The sequence below is a fragment of the Hipposideros armiger genome, unplaced genomic scaffold (assembly GCF_001890085.2).
Source record: "Hipposideros armiger isolate ML-2016 unplaced genomic scaffold, ASM189008v1 scaffold_22, whole genome shotgun sequence".
In the NCBI taxonomy this organism is placed as follows: domain Eukaryota; kingdom Metazoa; phylum Chordata; class Mammalia; order Chiroptera; family Hipposideridae; genus Hipposideros; species Hipposideros armiger.
In genome coordinates, this window is record NW_017731372.1 from 5,017,952 (window position 1) to 5,032,951 (window position 15,000).

At 44.6% G+C, this 15,000-nt stretch overlaps 1 protein-coding gene across 7 annotated transcripts in view; it reads right to left on the reverse strand.

Moving 5' to 3' along the window:
• PROX1 (prospero homeobox 1) overlaps positions 1 to 15,000 on the reverse strand; it is a 53,716-nt gene that overhangs the window by 9,087 nt on the left and 29,629 nt on the right. For all 7 annotated transcript variants that reach the window (XM_019635505.1, XM_019635504.1, XM_019635503.1 and 4 more), the window contains one exon: positions 14,696 to 14,890. In XM_019635505.1, coding sequence (XP_019491050.1) covers positions 14,696 to 14,890 — 195 coding nt within the window. The remainder of the gene's footprint in view (positions 1 to 14,695; positions 14,891 to 15,000) is intronic.

Consider the following 15,000-nt stretch of genomic DNA (forward strand, 5'->3'; position numbering starts at 1 on the left):
GAAGGGCTGGGGAAGGACCCAGAGCCCAGATCTACACAACAGCCCCCCCACGCCTCTCTTCAGCCAGACTGAAAGAGCTGCAGGGATAATTAGAAAAAGCAGCAAAAGGAAAGCAGGTCTCTCCGTCTGTTGCCACGGCAGGGACCCACATGGAGCCTGTGGCAGTACCCTTCCAAGTTAAACCACCTGACATCTTCCAACGCCACACCAGCTCTTATAAATGCCAGTAGAGTAGCAACCAGATATGACATGATAGAAAGGACCCACTAGAGGAAATGTAATAAAAAGAATGGATGGTCAGGAAACTGCCAGGAGGGAGGTTAAGGATCTTCCTTGAATGGACAGGGGAACTGCATGAAAAAGGCTCCCAGGAAGTGGACTTTGCTCTGTAGTGTGGGCAGCAAGGGGCTTCCCCTGGCACTCACCTTGGCATGGACCTCCCCGGCTGCCACGTGAAGGATGGGCAGAGATGTGCCCTGAGGGTTCTTTTTGTTTTCTCACCCGAATTTGCATCTGTATCTTTTAGGAGTGGGTATTTAGACATGATGGAATCCACAAAAGTATTTCTGCACCTTTAAAATGTTGATAATATACATCTCGATAAAAACACCCTATGATTCTCAACAGGGTGCTAGAATTGAACACTTTGAATAATCGTGGCTTTCAGGTAATGAAAAAGAATGTCTCAACACCTTCTACTCTACCTGTTCATATTTTGTGTGTGTACATTGTAAACTATGTAAACGTCCCACTGGCAACTCTGCATATAGATAGTAATATAGATAAAACCATCTCTCCGTAGCCCCAGAAAAGAAGAAACTAGCATGCAGGGATGACACATCTGGGGAGCTGTTCAGGTCAGAGCTGGACCAAGACTATTCCATCAAAGAATCATAGTTTTGGAACTTCAGGACTAGAAAGGATCTCAGAGAGCACATGTTTTACAAAAGAGAGAAACAAACTCAGCCAGGGGTCGGCAAGCTTTTTCCGTCAAGGGCTAGGTAGTCACCACACAGGCTTGTGGCCATGTTCAGTCTCTGTTGTATATTCTTTCCCTTCTTTCTTCAACGCTTTAAAAATATAAAAATGAGTCTTAGCCCAGGGTCAGAAAAAGCAGACTGAGGGCCCGACCTGGCCCATAGGCTGTAGGTGTCTAACCCCTGCTCTGAGCCAAACCTGGGGGCTAACAGCTTCTCTGAAGGCCTGAACGCTCTTTCATTCTTGGTCAATCCCAGGCCCCACTGAGTCAGCACTTTGGTTGTTGCGGCAGGATAGCTAGGATCACCTGACCCAAGTTCAGCCTGCGATGCCACAGCATCCCTCGGAATGCACCTGCGGCTGCCACGTCTATGAAGCAGTTAGTGGACCACACACAGAGATGGTCAAGAACCAAGAAGACTTTAGTCTCGCCCTGCTTTGATTAGGAGATTTTCATTAGGAGCTTTCCTGCCAGTAAATATTTAAATGCACGAAACAGAGGCACCTATCCCTCCTTCACGACACATCGAATGAATCAGCTTAGGTGGAAAAATTAGCAGTGTACCAGTCACTCTGTAGTGTTGACTAACGTCCCCTCAGGTCAGCCTCAGGAAAGATGTGCCATTGGTGTCTGAATTCAAGACAGGCTGACAGCGCTGGACGGTTAACTTTTGCTTCAATTCCCGGGTGAGGTGTTAAAATAAATAGGGCCAAGCTTGGTGCCATTCTTAGATGGGAGATTATCCAAAAACAACATGGCACAAACTCTCCAATATTGCATGAAGGGAAGCCGGGGCACAGATAATCCAGTTACTCCTGTTTCGTTCGAGAATGCATTACGTGATTGTTTTCTGCAGTAGATTTACCTTCATAATTAAGCTCTGCCTAGGCTGCCATTCAAACTAGTCTGCATGCCCTGTGTTCATGTGGATGGAGCAATGCGAGTGAGGAGCTTAGGGGTAAACTGTTAGGAAGTAGGGTTCAGGCAGGACCAGGAGAACAGCACTGCCTATAGTAAGCACCAAAGAAAGCGCTGTGAGCTATGGAGGATATCAAACAGTGCCTGAGAGAACACCTGATCAGGGAGCTAGTGCTACTCTCTGACTTAGCTTATGCATCCCAAGTCACATCTGGGTTGCTTTGGGAAAGGACCGGCATTAGAGGCCTCAATCCCATCATTGGGTTTTGACGGGAAGATCTTTGTTCTGTCAGAGAAATTCCATTTTGTACTTCTAGGAAATTCTATTTGGTCTCTCCTCCACAATCACCATTTGCAAAAACTAAGGATGGGTTGTGTTTCAGAAGCAACCTAACAGCTTGTGAAGGGCTTTCAAATTCCTTTTTCAAGAAAGGTAAATATTGGGCTGTCAGAAAAGTCATGACGTATTTTTCTATGTTTTTCACTGCAGACATGCGTCATGACTTTTCCGACAACCCAATAGTTCGGGAAGGGAGAGAAATAGATTCCAGAATGGCCCCACGAGCCTTTGGACATCCTCTTAGACACCCATCAACACATATTGTTTGGGGTGGGGTCTTAGGATGCTGTCAAGACCTAGGTTTGGCCCTGCTGAAAGGTAAGGTGAGAGTCTACACCCAGACTGCCTTCAGGTCACATACAATGAGAAATCTTTGAAAATATAATAGTTCACACATTAAAGGAAATGCAGTAGCCTTGAAGCCATGGCCTTTCATCATCTTCCACCTACTTCAGCATCTGGTCGCTTCTCTGCCTTTGCTCCTACTCAAGCCGCCCACACTTGTTCTCAGTATTCACAATATATGAATATTTGGTAATATATAATATATTCATATTATCTTTTACTAAAAGTCACTTGTAGTACCCAATTTTCATTAAAAATGTTCGAGGAGCCTTTTCAAAACAGAAGTTGGCTACACTAACCACAAGAAAGATTTGAAAAACACATCTCTAAATGACTTATGTGAGGATTTGATACCTACCAACCACAAGCTCATACACACCCACAAAATTCCAGGGCAGACTTTCATGATCTAGATTACTATTATTTGGGGAATACTTAAAGGGAACGATGGGGTTGCTTTTGCAAAACTTACTAACCAAGCCTAGCAGAGAAGGTAGTTATACCATCCACAACAACTGATTCTGTCTTGAAAGAAGGGAGATGTTGTATGTTATACAGATGTTAATAACATACCATGAATGTTGATCGATGGGGCAGAGGCATGGCCTGGGTGGAATGTGTATGGGGACAGGTGTACAGGCGCCCCCTTAGTTTGTTCAGGTCCACATCACCCTCTAGAAAACCCACAGGCAGGAGGACTTCACTGAAAAACGTCTTTCTTGTTTGGCTGCCCTAAGCCAACACAACAACAAATAAAGTGAGCAGCAAGTATAATGATGTGTGCCAATTCAGTCAATAAATTGTTTATGAATTTGAAAAATGAGTCTGTAATCCCAGCAAGGGAGCTGCCACGTCTCCAAAGACACTGTGCAAAGGAGGACCTTGGGAGAACACTAAAGTGAGCGCCCTGGAGATGTTTACTGAGATAATTAAGCCACTGCAGAGCCACGGGGTGGAAGGGGCCCCATGTGGACACCGTCAGGATTCCCAGAGGACCCACAGTCACTGCTGAAAGCATCGCATCATGCCCAGGGCTTATTGAGAGAATGCAGGATGGCTTCTTTTCTAGAATCACAGCGCTTTAGACCTAGAACAAAGCTCTGTGTTTCATCTTATCAGTTTACAGGTGAGCTAAGTGGAATCCAATGAGGCAGGCATTGCCTCCAATCTGGTGTTCCTCCCACGGTACCCCGTCATCTCATCGCTGCCCTAATCATCTGGACACCATGGCTCCGGAGATGTTCCCGGTGGTGTCGCCATTAACAGCCAGACTTGGGGCAGGAGGAATCACTTTCTCGCTTTAAAAACCAGTTTTGCATTGACCTTTTGTCCCGGTTCTGATGAGAACTTTCTGTTTGCTCATTTGTTTGTTCTCCTATTTAGGGTCAACAGGAAATCGTGCAATAATTGGGTTACTGACATCAGAGACAAGGCAACTCTTACCTGGCCCTACAAATGAATAAAAGCAAACGCTTATACAGCGCTTACTTTGTGCTAATCTATTCCTGTATATTCATTTAATTCTCACGACAACTCTCTGGGGCAGGCGCTATTATTTCCCCTGTTGTATAGGTGAGGAAACTGAGGCACAGAGCGGGTAAGACACTTGCCAAAATTTCACTGCTGGAAGGTGACAGTGCAGGGATTTGATCCCAGAATCCACGCTCTTAAATTCTACACTATGATTAGTCCGGGACCGCTGACATTGGAAAGACTCTCCAAAGGATTTCCCGTTTAAGGTTTCAAGGCGATGTTTTTGTATAAAATAACACCTACTTGTAGTGAACATTTTGTTTCCTTCCTGAGAATAATTTAGAAACCACAGCTTTCTTGCCTTAGTTGTCATTTTTATAGACTCAAGCGCAAGAGGCAGGCTCTATCTTCATGGTGACAAACACTCCTGTACTTTATTTACAAAAACACTGAACACATCTGGGCAGCTTGGTGAATCTGCCTGTTTTTATTTGGCTGGATCTGTCCTGTAGAAAACAGTCATTTGCCAGAATACTTGCCAAGAGTCTCATAAATTTTTCTCTTAGGATCATTTAACCAGTAAGTGCTACTGAGGTACTTACTCAAGAAATCCAATTTATGAGGATAAACTTTTGGGGCAATCCGAAAAGCCCCACTGGGTGTGTATGTGAGGTACACTCCCTGAACCGCGGTGTGGCTGCCCACAGCTGGAATTCTGCTCCATCGTCTCCTGACTGTAACTGTCCTTTGGGCAAACAGTCACACCGGAAGCAAATTACAGAAGGGCAGCTAAAATGATCAGGGGTGGCCCACTTACTGTATGAGATTAGACTTTTAAAAAGGATTAGAGCTCCTTAATCTGCAGAGGTGAAGATTAAGAGGGAGTAATGATATATAAAATCAGAAAGGAAATGGAGACTATGGCCACAGCCCTGCTCACAAATCCCAGGGTATTATAGCAAGGGATGTCCCACTGGAGTTCCAGGGAAGTCACTTTAAAGGCCATAAAAAGAAGATACTATTTTCACAGCAGGTAATAAATTTAGAGAATTATTATCTTGAGGAGTGGTAGATTCTGAGACTGGAATGAGGTTTGAAAAAGGTTTAAATAAACCCCTGGGTAATAAAACCATAATGATCTAATAATGGGAGGCTGGGAATTCTGAGGACATCCTGAGTGTTTTGCAAATGATTCAATCAATGACGGGTACCAGCCTCTCCCAACGTGCTCCCTGCCCAGGGCTGGTGGCCTACTGGTCGGGCCACCTCTCTCCTCACTTTGTCAGCTGGCTTGTTCCTAATATTCAGAATAGGGCTCAGTGAAAGAAAAGCTCAGGAACCTATGAAATATGGCAACACATTCCTCGGAGGAAATGTTCTTTAATCCTTACCAGGGCCTTTGTCCTCTGAGTTAGAATTTAGGACAATGATCTGGCCACGACTGCCATAAAAATATGTATTTATTCCTTTGGGTATCTGTGTTTTACTCAGAGACAGAGACATGAAACCATCGTATGTTGGTGTGGTTTGGGGGATAAAAACTGGTTAAACTCTCTGTGGGGGAAGCTGCTCGTAATACGCTAACACAGATCAATTAATTCAATTTTAAGGGGGAAATTAAACATACCAATTACAGAGCACCCATGACAGCCCCAGATATTAAGCTCTAAAATTCACTGCAGTTAATGTGGAAACCAGCACACCTTCACTAAAGCTTTGATCCTGTTAAATACACAGGATAAAACTTTAGAGAAATGTTTTAGCTCGCTTTCCAAACAGTCAAGTGTTCATCACTTTCAATATCTAGTAATAGGTCATTGTGGGGAGCTGGGGAGGTTATGATGGCAGAGGGAGGGGGCAGGGGACTTCGGCTGGGAGTAGAATGAAGGTGAAGATTCCAGTCAGAGAAAAGGAACCTTCAGACAACTATAACACGCACAATGAGGCATGAAGAATCTTCTCTGTCCTCCCATTTTAGACTGCTTGCTGAAAATTGGTAAAATGTGGTCATGTGTAGAAGCAAATAAAAGTCAAGAGGAGGACAGGGGTGGGGATGGAGGAGAAAGGCACACATCAAATAAGCAGTGTCTACTACGTCCTCCTTCTAACCCTATCTACCTTCATAAACTGGGAGCAATCACTTGGTATCTTTTCAAATTGCAAGTGTGAAAACCTTAGTCCTCACAGCGGGGAGCTAGTCAAAGTCACTATTCATTGGGGGAATGGTAAGTGGTAAGGTGGTAAGGGGCGGGGATGGGTTAAGGAGTAAGGGGTCACCTTGTGTGGCACTGTCGACTTCGGAATGATCTGGGCAAGAAAACTGGGACACCTGGAGTTCAGAAGTCGAGGGAAATGGGGAAGAACCGGGAAGATGAATACATGATCATCAGCTACACAAAAGAACAGAGCAGAAAGAAGCCTGGATTTGGGCACTGGCGTCTGGCAAGGAGGCCGGCAGCAGGGCTAATGAAGCATTTGTGGGGTGGGACGTTTGCCAGCGCAACAAAGAAGATGTGCTTGGGCTCTGCAGATGTGCCAGGGCCCCCAGAGCAAAATAATGACATAATCACCATCAGTGTCACAGACCAGACTGTACACAAGGTGACAGGAGAGGGAGGGCCTGTAACACACACAACAGGGAGGACTCTCCAATGGCCCAGAGGCCTAGGATGCAGGCAGAACGACCTACCTATCTCTAACTGTATCTTAAATCCTAGGGTGAAGCTTCCCCCCACCATGGTTGGGTGCTTTTCGTGCAATCCCAGCCACTCCTGATGAGGCGACAGAAATCTGAAAAGCTTGAGAGATTTGGACTGGTTGGAAAAGGCTGAATAAAGAGAAGGGGAGAAATGGAAGGAGAGTTTCGAGTCAAACTCCCTCTGTCCTCTGCTGAGTTCTGGGCTCACACCTTTACTAACTTGACCCTAGCCATATAACCCTGAGGGATAAATATTATCATGGATGTCGATGTTTCATGCTGTAAAGAAAATGCAAGAAATACTTTGGGGAACCTCAGGGCTTTGGGGACACAAATTAGAAATACATGGTCCCTTCTTCAAGTGAGTGCAAGAACAACTTGAAAGCAGAAGGAAGCCGCCCCTGCCCGTTTTAAACAAGGCCTTCTCAGCAGGCCTTGTCACCTGCTCTGTGGCTCCAGCTCGGTAAGGTGGGTGTGTTAGTACAGCTGTCTGGCTTTTAAGTGACTTTTGTCAGTTTGAAAGTGAAAGTCTGTTTGAGGAGCTGAAAGAACAATAGCCCAGAGCCCGGAAGAAGGGCTCCTAGCACAAAGGACTTAGACTACACCAGTGTCCCTTTTCATTGCTTCTAATGAAAGATTCATAAGCATAATTTTAATTTTTTATGACCCCTCTTTTTGGTATGACTATATTAGTTGTGTCAACTTCCATAGGCGGGTTCTCTTTAAATATCAAGAGGTCTGTTGTGAAAGTGTTTGTAAAAGCTACGGGAACAGAATTGGTTCTGGCCATCCTGTAGGTCCCTCCCTCCAGAAGAGACAGCTTTGAGGGACAGAGATTTCCTCTAAATATGGTTCCCTTCAGCCTTGAAGTCACTGTGAATGTGATCTTAATCCTTTCTCATGTGCTAGTTCAACTGCTCCTTGGAAGAACGATCATATTTGTTTTTCTTGGCTTCACTCTGTTTAACAGGAACAGTAGTATAATAATCATTAATGGCTCTCCTTTTCCTTGACTTCTCAAATAGCTGTCTCCATGTTGCATCTTTATTTTGTGTCTCAGCCAGAAAGGGGGGGGGTGGGGAGGGGAACAGCTTGTATTTGTTTTATGTCATGCTACCAAAGAGCACTGAAGATTGGCTTAAGGCAATCACTGAAGGTGAAACAGTATTTTTAAGCTAGAAAAATCTGCTTTCAAGAACCAAAGCCCTACGTGTCACCAAAATGAATGTTTGCAAAAATACTTATTCCTGCAAATTTATACCGAGGGGGTTAAGAGAAACGAGGGAATGATCCCTAAAATTTCTGCCCGATGGCTGAAAAAGAACCAAGCAGTTAAAGTGAAATAAAACCGTGGGTGGGGGTGAGTGGGGAGTGAGGAAATTTGATTTAAAACATTATCTGCCATGTGAAAAGGGATCACCCACTTTGGAACAAGCTTGCGTTCTCTAAATGAGTTTGCTTCACCTAGAAGAAATAAACAGGCTGGTTTTCAAAAGGTTGTTAGAACTTCTTCAGACATTTAATCCAGGATGGGCCAAACACAATGATAACGTCCCACTGAAAGCTCCAACCACCACCAGCGGCTTTCAGCAGAGAACTTGCTCCTTTTGATAACCCTCTGTGGGACGAAGAGAAAGAACCGAGGCAAGGAGAACTGAATGTCAGACAATAGACATCACTCCACACACTGTCTCTGAACTTTCCTCATCTCTGAAGGACAATTAATTATGAAGGCCTTAGGGGTAGGTCAAAGCAAGGGAAAACTCACTGCTGTCCCAGCACCACGGCTGCCACCTCTGTGTTTGCTAAATGGCTTCGCCTGTTGGGGTACAGCCACCAAGAGAGCCAATAGATCATGGGGTAGGTGGGGGCGGGGGGAGGTGAGGGAGGAAAGCAAAAGATTTTTTTGTGTGTGCGTCTGCCCTTGTATAATTCTATTCTCACTGTGAACTCATCCATACACAAAACACAAGGACAATTTTTTTTTTTTTTAAAGAGAGAAAAGCCACAGGGTAGGTTGCAGCCGAAACGGCCTCTCAGTGGTGTGTTAAAAAGGATGGTCTTTGCACCAAATCATTTCACAGAGGCAAAACAGACAAACACAAAGAGTTGAGACTTTTTCTCCGACATTAAATGGAGTAACTGATAAGGTCAGACATATGATACCTAAAGACACGAATCTCTGAACTCTTGAAGTCAAAGGCCCTCTCTGTGCCGAGGAACAATCTTTCAAAGGAAATAGATCATAGAACTCCACTGAATCCGCTTTAAACTTTATGAAGCAGGAGGAGAAAAAGCTCTAAGTAGGGAAGCTTGACAGAAGAGCCTTGAACTCTTTTCTGAAGGAAAGATGAGACCCTCCCTAGGCTGCCACAAAACATCTTTTTTTTTTTCCAAAGGCTCCTCTGAACTTTGATATGGGCCAAGACACTGCCATTGAAAGCCGTATAATTATGTGCTATAGCCACTGTAGAAAATGCTTTGTTCGCCACAACAAAGGACAATAAGCAAAGTAAAGCGACATTACACTGTATCTTTTTCTTGAAGAATGTTGAGAAAGGTCATGGAATGCTATAACTAATAAAGCTGTTGAGTAAGGAGGTTTTAAAGTTGATCTTACTGTGCTTGAATGTAACCCAATGACAAAAAAGACACGGGGAGCTAAAAATGCAATGACATTACCAAATAGATGAGAAATCAATGGGCCCCGCTTCATTATACTGATCAACACCTTGAATCCCGAAAGGAACGGCTGCAAAAAAACAGAGCTCCTCCGTGCACGCCCGCAACCCTCCCTCTGCCCCACCCCCACCCGTTCCACCCCACTTCCGCCCTGGCGTCGTTACCGCTCTCTCCTTCACATTTCAGGCCATCATTCTATACAAGGAACATGTTCCCAGACAGCCATGTGTGTACATATATTTAGAGAACATTCATTTCGTCTCTGAAGAGATCAATTTGGCTTGTCAACGGTGGGACTGGCAAGGAAAGAAATGGTAAGGGTTTCTTTGCCTCCCCGCCACCCACCAAGAGTGGGTTGTGTGATCGTTTAAACAGCTCAGCGGCTTTGAGGCCAAAAGACTGCAACAGCAGTAAAAGGTTTGCACTCATGTGCCAGTTTTCCAAATGATCACTCACATTTAAGTATCTATTTGGAGCAGAGGGGAAGTGCTTCCTAAATCCACCTGTCCTCATTTTTCTTTAAAGAGATGGCAGTGTGAATGAAAGACTTCCAAACATATTAAATCTTCTTAAACGTGTGTTGTGTTGAAAGCGGGAGTGGGTTGGGAATGGCAGTAGGCATGGTGCAGAGAATATATTTAGTGTGTGTATTTAAGTGTGCACGTGTTTGGGGTGGATGTGAGGGGTGCTACTCTTTTATTTGCTCTAAGAGGGAAGTGAGAAAACACAGAAAGACGTCTGCAGAGGTACCCTTCTTGCCTGTCATGTGACAGTTAGAAAGAGGCAAACCACAGGCACGATGATGGAGCATCTGCCCAGTGAGATATTAGTTAGTATCTTAGGAAATGGCATTAGGATCTTAGGAAATAAGCCCTCTAATGAATGAATGAAATTCCCCATTCTATTTATTTCTAAGCCGTCCATCCCAAAACCTGGGTCTTTGGTGAGGGCAAGGGGGGCTCAGTCTCTCTTACTGGGAGTTTAGACCCTGCCTACAGATAAGTGGCTGACAACGGACGGGCTTAGGAGGGATGCCTGGGGACCACAGTGAGAAACAGCGCTCCATGCAGCCTTGGGAAGCGGCAGTGATCATCACTCTCTTTCCTGCCACAGTTGTGAGGGCAACCAAAAAAGCAATAAAATCCAACTCAGATGCCCCGAAAGTCAGAAGTAGGTGCCTGGATGAAGGTGTCTGTCACTTTCTCTTCTCAGCTTACACACAAGACCATCCCAGCTCCTCATCTTGGCTGCCTCTCTTAGCTGCACCACATCATGTGGGCCGCCTGGGTAAGGCCGTCAGACTAAGCTGGTGTGTCTCTCGGCTCCTTAGGTCGTGCAGTTCACCTCTGTGAGTTACACAGGTCAGTTGCCTTTAGTGGGTTCTTTGCAAAAACCTGTAAACCAGCCTGGGAATTTGATCGTGATCATTACCTTCTTTCTTGCCACTGCTAAGAGGGCCACAAAAAAGAATCAAATCCAACTCATGTGCCCCTAATGTCAGAAGTAGCAGTATGATTTAAAAACTGGGACGGAATCCCAACCCCACCCCCTTTCCATCTCCATGAAGAAAAAAAAAAAATTGGAAGCTCTGCAAAGTGAGGTGAAAATGAGGCATGGAACTATATACCATAACACCTGTAAAGACAAATTTATTGCTGCCGATCTCATTAAATGTGAGAAGTAGGAGTGAAAGATGTAGTTGACTACCCCTCTTCTGCACACCTTCACAAACTCACGTTCAGAAGCGAGATGCTCCCCATTCCACGTGATGGGGCCCCATGTCTTCCCCTTAGCACAAACGAAAAGCGTAGGGCAGTGTTTCTTCCACATCCCCTGGGATTTCTCAAGCTCTCACCACCCTAAGTCCGAGGCTGTGCCAAGAATCTTGGCAATTGTGTAAACTGATACAAAAGGCAGAACAAGCTCTCCTGTCACTCAGAAGGCCCTGACTCATAAAGGCCAGGAAATGCAGGGTCTAGAAGAGGAGAGAGAGAGTCAAGCCACGCCCTCTTTGCTAGTGATAAACCTCCCCCATCTGCTTGATTTTCCTGTGGGCCAGGGGTCAGCAACCACTCGAGCTTTGAGAGCCATCAGCAGCAGGAGCTGGTGGGGGGATGGTGCTAAACAATGACAGAGGTGCCACCAGCAAGCTTATGACACAGGCAGAGATGGAGCAGAACGCTGAATCAAGACAAGAGTAGGAGGAGAGGAAGAAGAGGAAAGTCGAAGCAAAGATGGGAAAACCTTAGCTTCATTTTCTCTCACTGGCTCCTGGCTTCTACCTGACCCTGCCCATTTAGAATTACTTGAAAAACAGTATAAATCTTTAGGCAAGCTTAAATTTTTGTGTGTTATTATCCATCTTGTTATTACTGCTCACCATAAATAAGTTAATATTGGTAAAACACTTAGACGTGTGCCCAGGACATAGTAAACAGTCAATAAATATTAGCTATTTTATCATTGCTGCAAACAACTGATCAAGACATTTAAAAATGTAATCAGTAAGAGGTTTTCTTTACCACTAATACGCAGTTGGATTGCTATAGTCCTTTGAATTGATAGGATCTTTGGGCATCGCGCAGACATAACCTCAGAGTCCCTCTACCAGGCTCCATCTCTGTTTAAAAATTTAAAGGGAAATAAAGTATGCAGTTCTTTGCTTTGCCATCCTCTTCTCTTGCTCTTATTAGACCACAGATTAATTTCACTCCATCTAAAGAGGAGGAACTTCAAAGTGCAAAAGTCACGCAGCACACACCATATCAGTTGAGGCATTCGGCTCGAGGTGCCGCGTTTACCTCGGGCTCACAGCCACGGCCCACATTGGGAAAGCTACAGTGATAAGGCCAGTGGCTTTTTAAGCATCTCACTTAAGCACTGACCTCCATGCACAAAGGCACAGAAAAGAAGGGATCATCTTATCTGCAACTTTTGTTAGTAAATGCTCCAAAACTGAGAGGCTAAATTCAAAAACTATTTGGTGATGATATTAGGATCCTATGTGGTGGTGGGTGTGTGTACGTGCATATGTACGTGTGAGCGTGTGATGGAGGGGGCAGGGAGGAATCAAGGCTCCTGCTTCTTGGTTATCACATTTCCAGAAAGAGCTGAGTTTTGACTGAAGGAGGAATAAGACCCAAAATAGACCAATAACTTGTCTGAAGTCACATGAGAAGTGACAAAACGGCTCCCTGGGCCCCATACTCCTTGCGCTGAAGCGGTCTTAAAATAGACACTACAGATAAAGGCGAGGTGGCCTGGTTGGAAGTGGATATGATTCAGAAAGAGAGAAATATTGGATGTTAATCATATTAAAGGAGGATTTAGATGATGCTAAATAGAGCAGCTCGTTGGGTATCTCTTGATGCCAGCCGTTCCCTGTTTGTTTCATTCTGGCCCTTGCGCTGTGAGTAGGGGATTAAATTCCAACCAGGTAAGGTTTAAACAACCCTAAAAGTCCTAATGTGCACTGTCAGGGTTTGTTCTCTCAAGTATGATACACAGCAAAAGCGCAGACCTCATCCATGAATTTGGGGCAATTCTTGTACAAAGCGTGATGCCTGCTGCTAAATGAATATTTGTGGAAATAAAGTGTTCACTAGCACACAGTCGAATTCTCTCAGCTTAATGTTTAGAGCAATAGACTTATCAGAAAGGGGTGTTTAGAGCAATTGACTTATCAGAAGAACTGATCAGAAAGTTCTTCATCAAATTTCTTTAAATGTTTAGTCATAGTCATAGTCTTCAGCTTTAGACGAAATCTGCTAGAGGGCTCCGTGAAGACAGTAAACCAGTGCCTTGTTACAACAGAGACTTTAAAATCGGGAAGCAGTACAAGGATCCCCACTTTTGACATGTTTGGCCAGAGAAAAACTTTGTTCATAACACATTTGGCAAGCAAGCTAGATAGGTCTTGAAGAGCAAAGATAAGTTGTTGGCTCACAGTATACCATGCAAACTTTCAAAGCAAAACCATGACTTTCGCACTGTTAAGCTCCCACATTCAGTTCTTTCTAAGCTACCAGAATTGATCTGCTGAGACCAGAGGGAGAAGGGCTGGAAAAGCGCTGGGCCAGCAGTGTGGGTCAGGTCCCCTCTCTCTTTTGAAGTTGAGAGCTTCTGGGGCGTTTCTGGGTACCTACCTATGTGAGGACAACAAGAACATTAATAATATAAGGTCCCTGCATGAGCAGATGTGGGAGAAAAAATTCCTATCCTCCAGATAATAGAAGAAAAGGACCAACTTTGTCAAGTCACAGCCTGTCTACTCATCGTCAGGGGGTTCAGCCTGCAGAAAACTCTTGCCACATTCCCAGCTCCCACTATTGTTGCCTCAGCCAGCAGGTATCAGCAAAATGCCTTTGTGCGTACTGGGGGATTCACTAGTATAGTCTCATAGAGTCATCATGTTGCGCTTACAAATGTTTGCCGAAGCACCACATTAGCCAGTAAAGAAACGCCTTACCCGTAGCCGCACATCTTTATTGCTGCATGGATTTTGCTTTCTGGGAATGGTCTATGCTGTTTCGTGTGTATCTAGAATATGCGTGTTGTCAATATGTATTTGTGTATAAGAGTGTACGGACACAGAGCAACACTCACGTGAAGTTACACATATGCAAAATAAGCACATGAGGTTCTCCTCCAAAAGCAGCAATCACAGAAACAAAGTCAAAACATCGTGATGAATCTCTTATAATAGGTACTTAGTAAATTCTCATATCACTCTTTCCACAAAGGAAATCAATGCTGATTAAAGACAAACCATGGAATCACTCCCTCCCCCATCAACATTTCTAGACGTTCTTACAAAACAACCTTTGCAGCTACCATTGCACAGAGCATCTTTTCAGCTCAATCAACATGCCAGAACCTAAACACGAAAACAGCCTAGTGAGGCAGGGACGTCTTTTCTGGCAAGGGGATGCTCTGCATGTGTTTCTTGCTGACATTTTCTTTGGATTCTCCAGTTCCCTTTTTCCGTGGCCAAAAGGGTCCTCTATGGAAGTGGCAGAGTTGGGGAGTGGGAAAGGAAATGAAAGTGGGTCAGGTCCCTAGGACTCTGATGGGAACCATGGCGGGGTGGTGAGGGTGAGGGGGGGAAGGGCAGACCCTCATTGCTGCTCTGCCTCTTACCATACTAGGGGATGTGTCTGTGAAACACCAATACAAAACCAGATTTGGGGACATTTCTAAAGAAAGTTAAGTGTTTTAAAAAGAAAAGAGAGAGAACCAAAAAATAAAGATGAGTTCCTACCTCAAAGTCATTTGCTTTATTGTAGTGCATGTTCAGGGCCCTGTACAGCTCACAGTCTCTGGTTATAGACAGCTCTTCAGTACTGGTGACGCCGTCGTTGATGGCTTGCCGTGCGTACTTCTCCATCTGAATGTAGTAAAACTCACGGAAATTGCTAAACCACTTGATGAGCTGAGAGGTAATGCATCTGTTGAACTGTTGAATTTAAATAGCGAAAAGGATAAGAATACCGCCATTTTCTTCATTTATTCTTTAAGCATGCGAAGCATTTTTCAAGTTCCCCTCCCCTCCTTACTCGGAAAGGT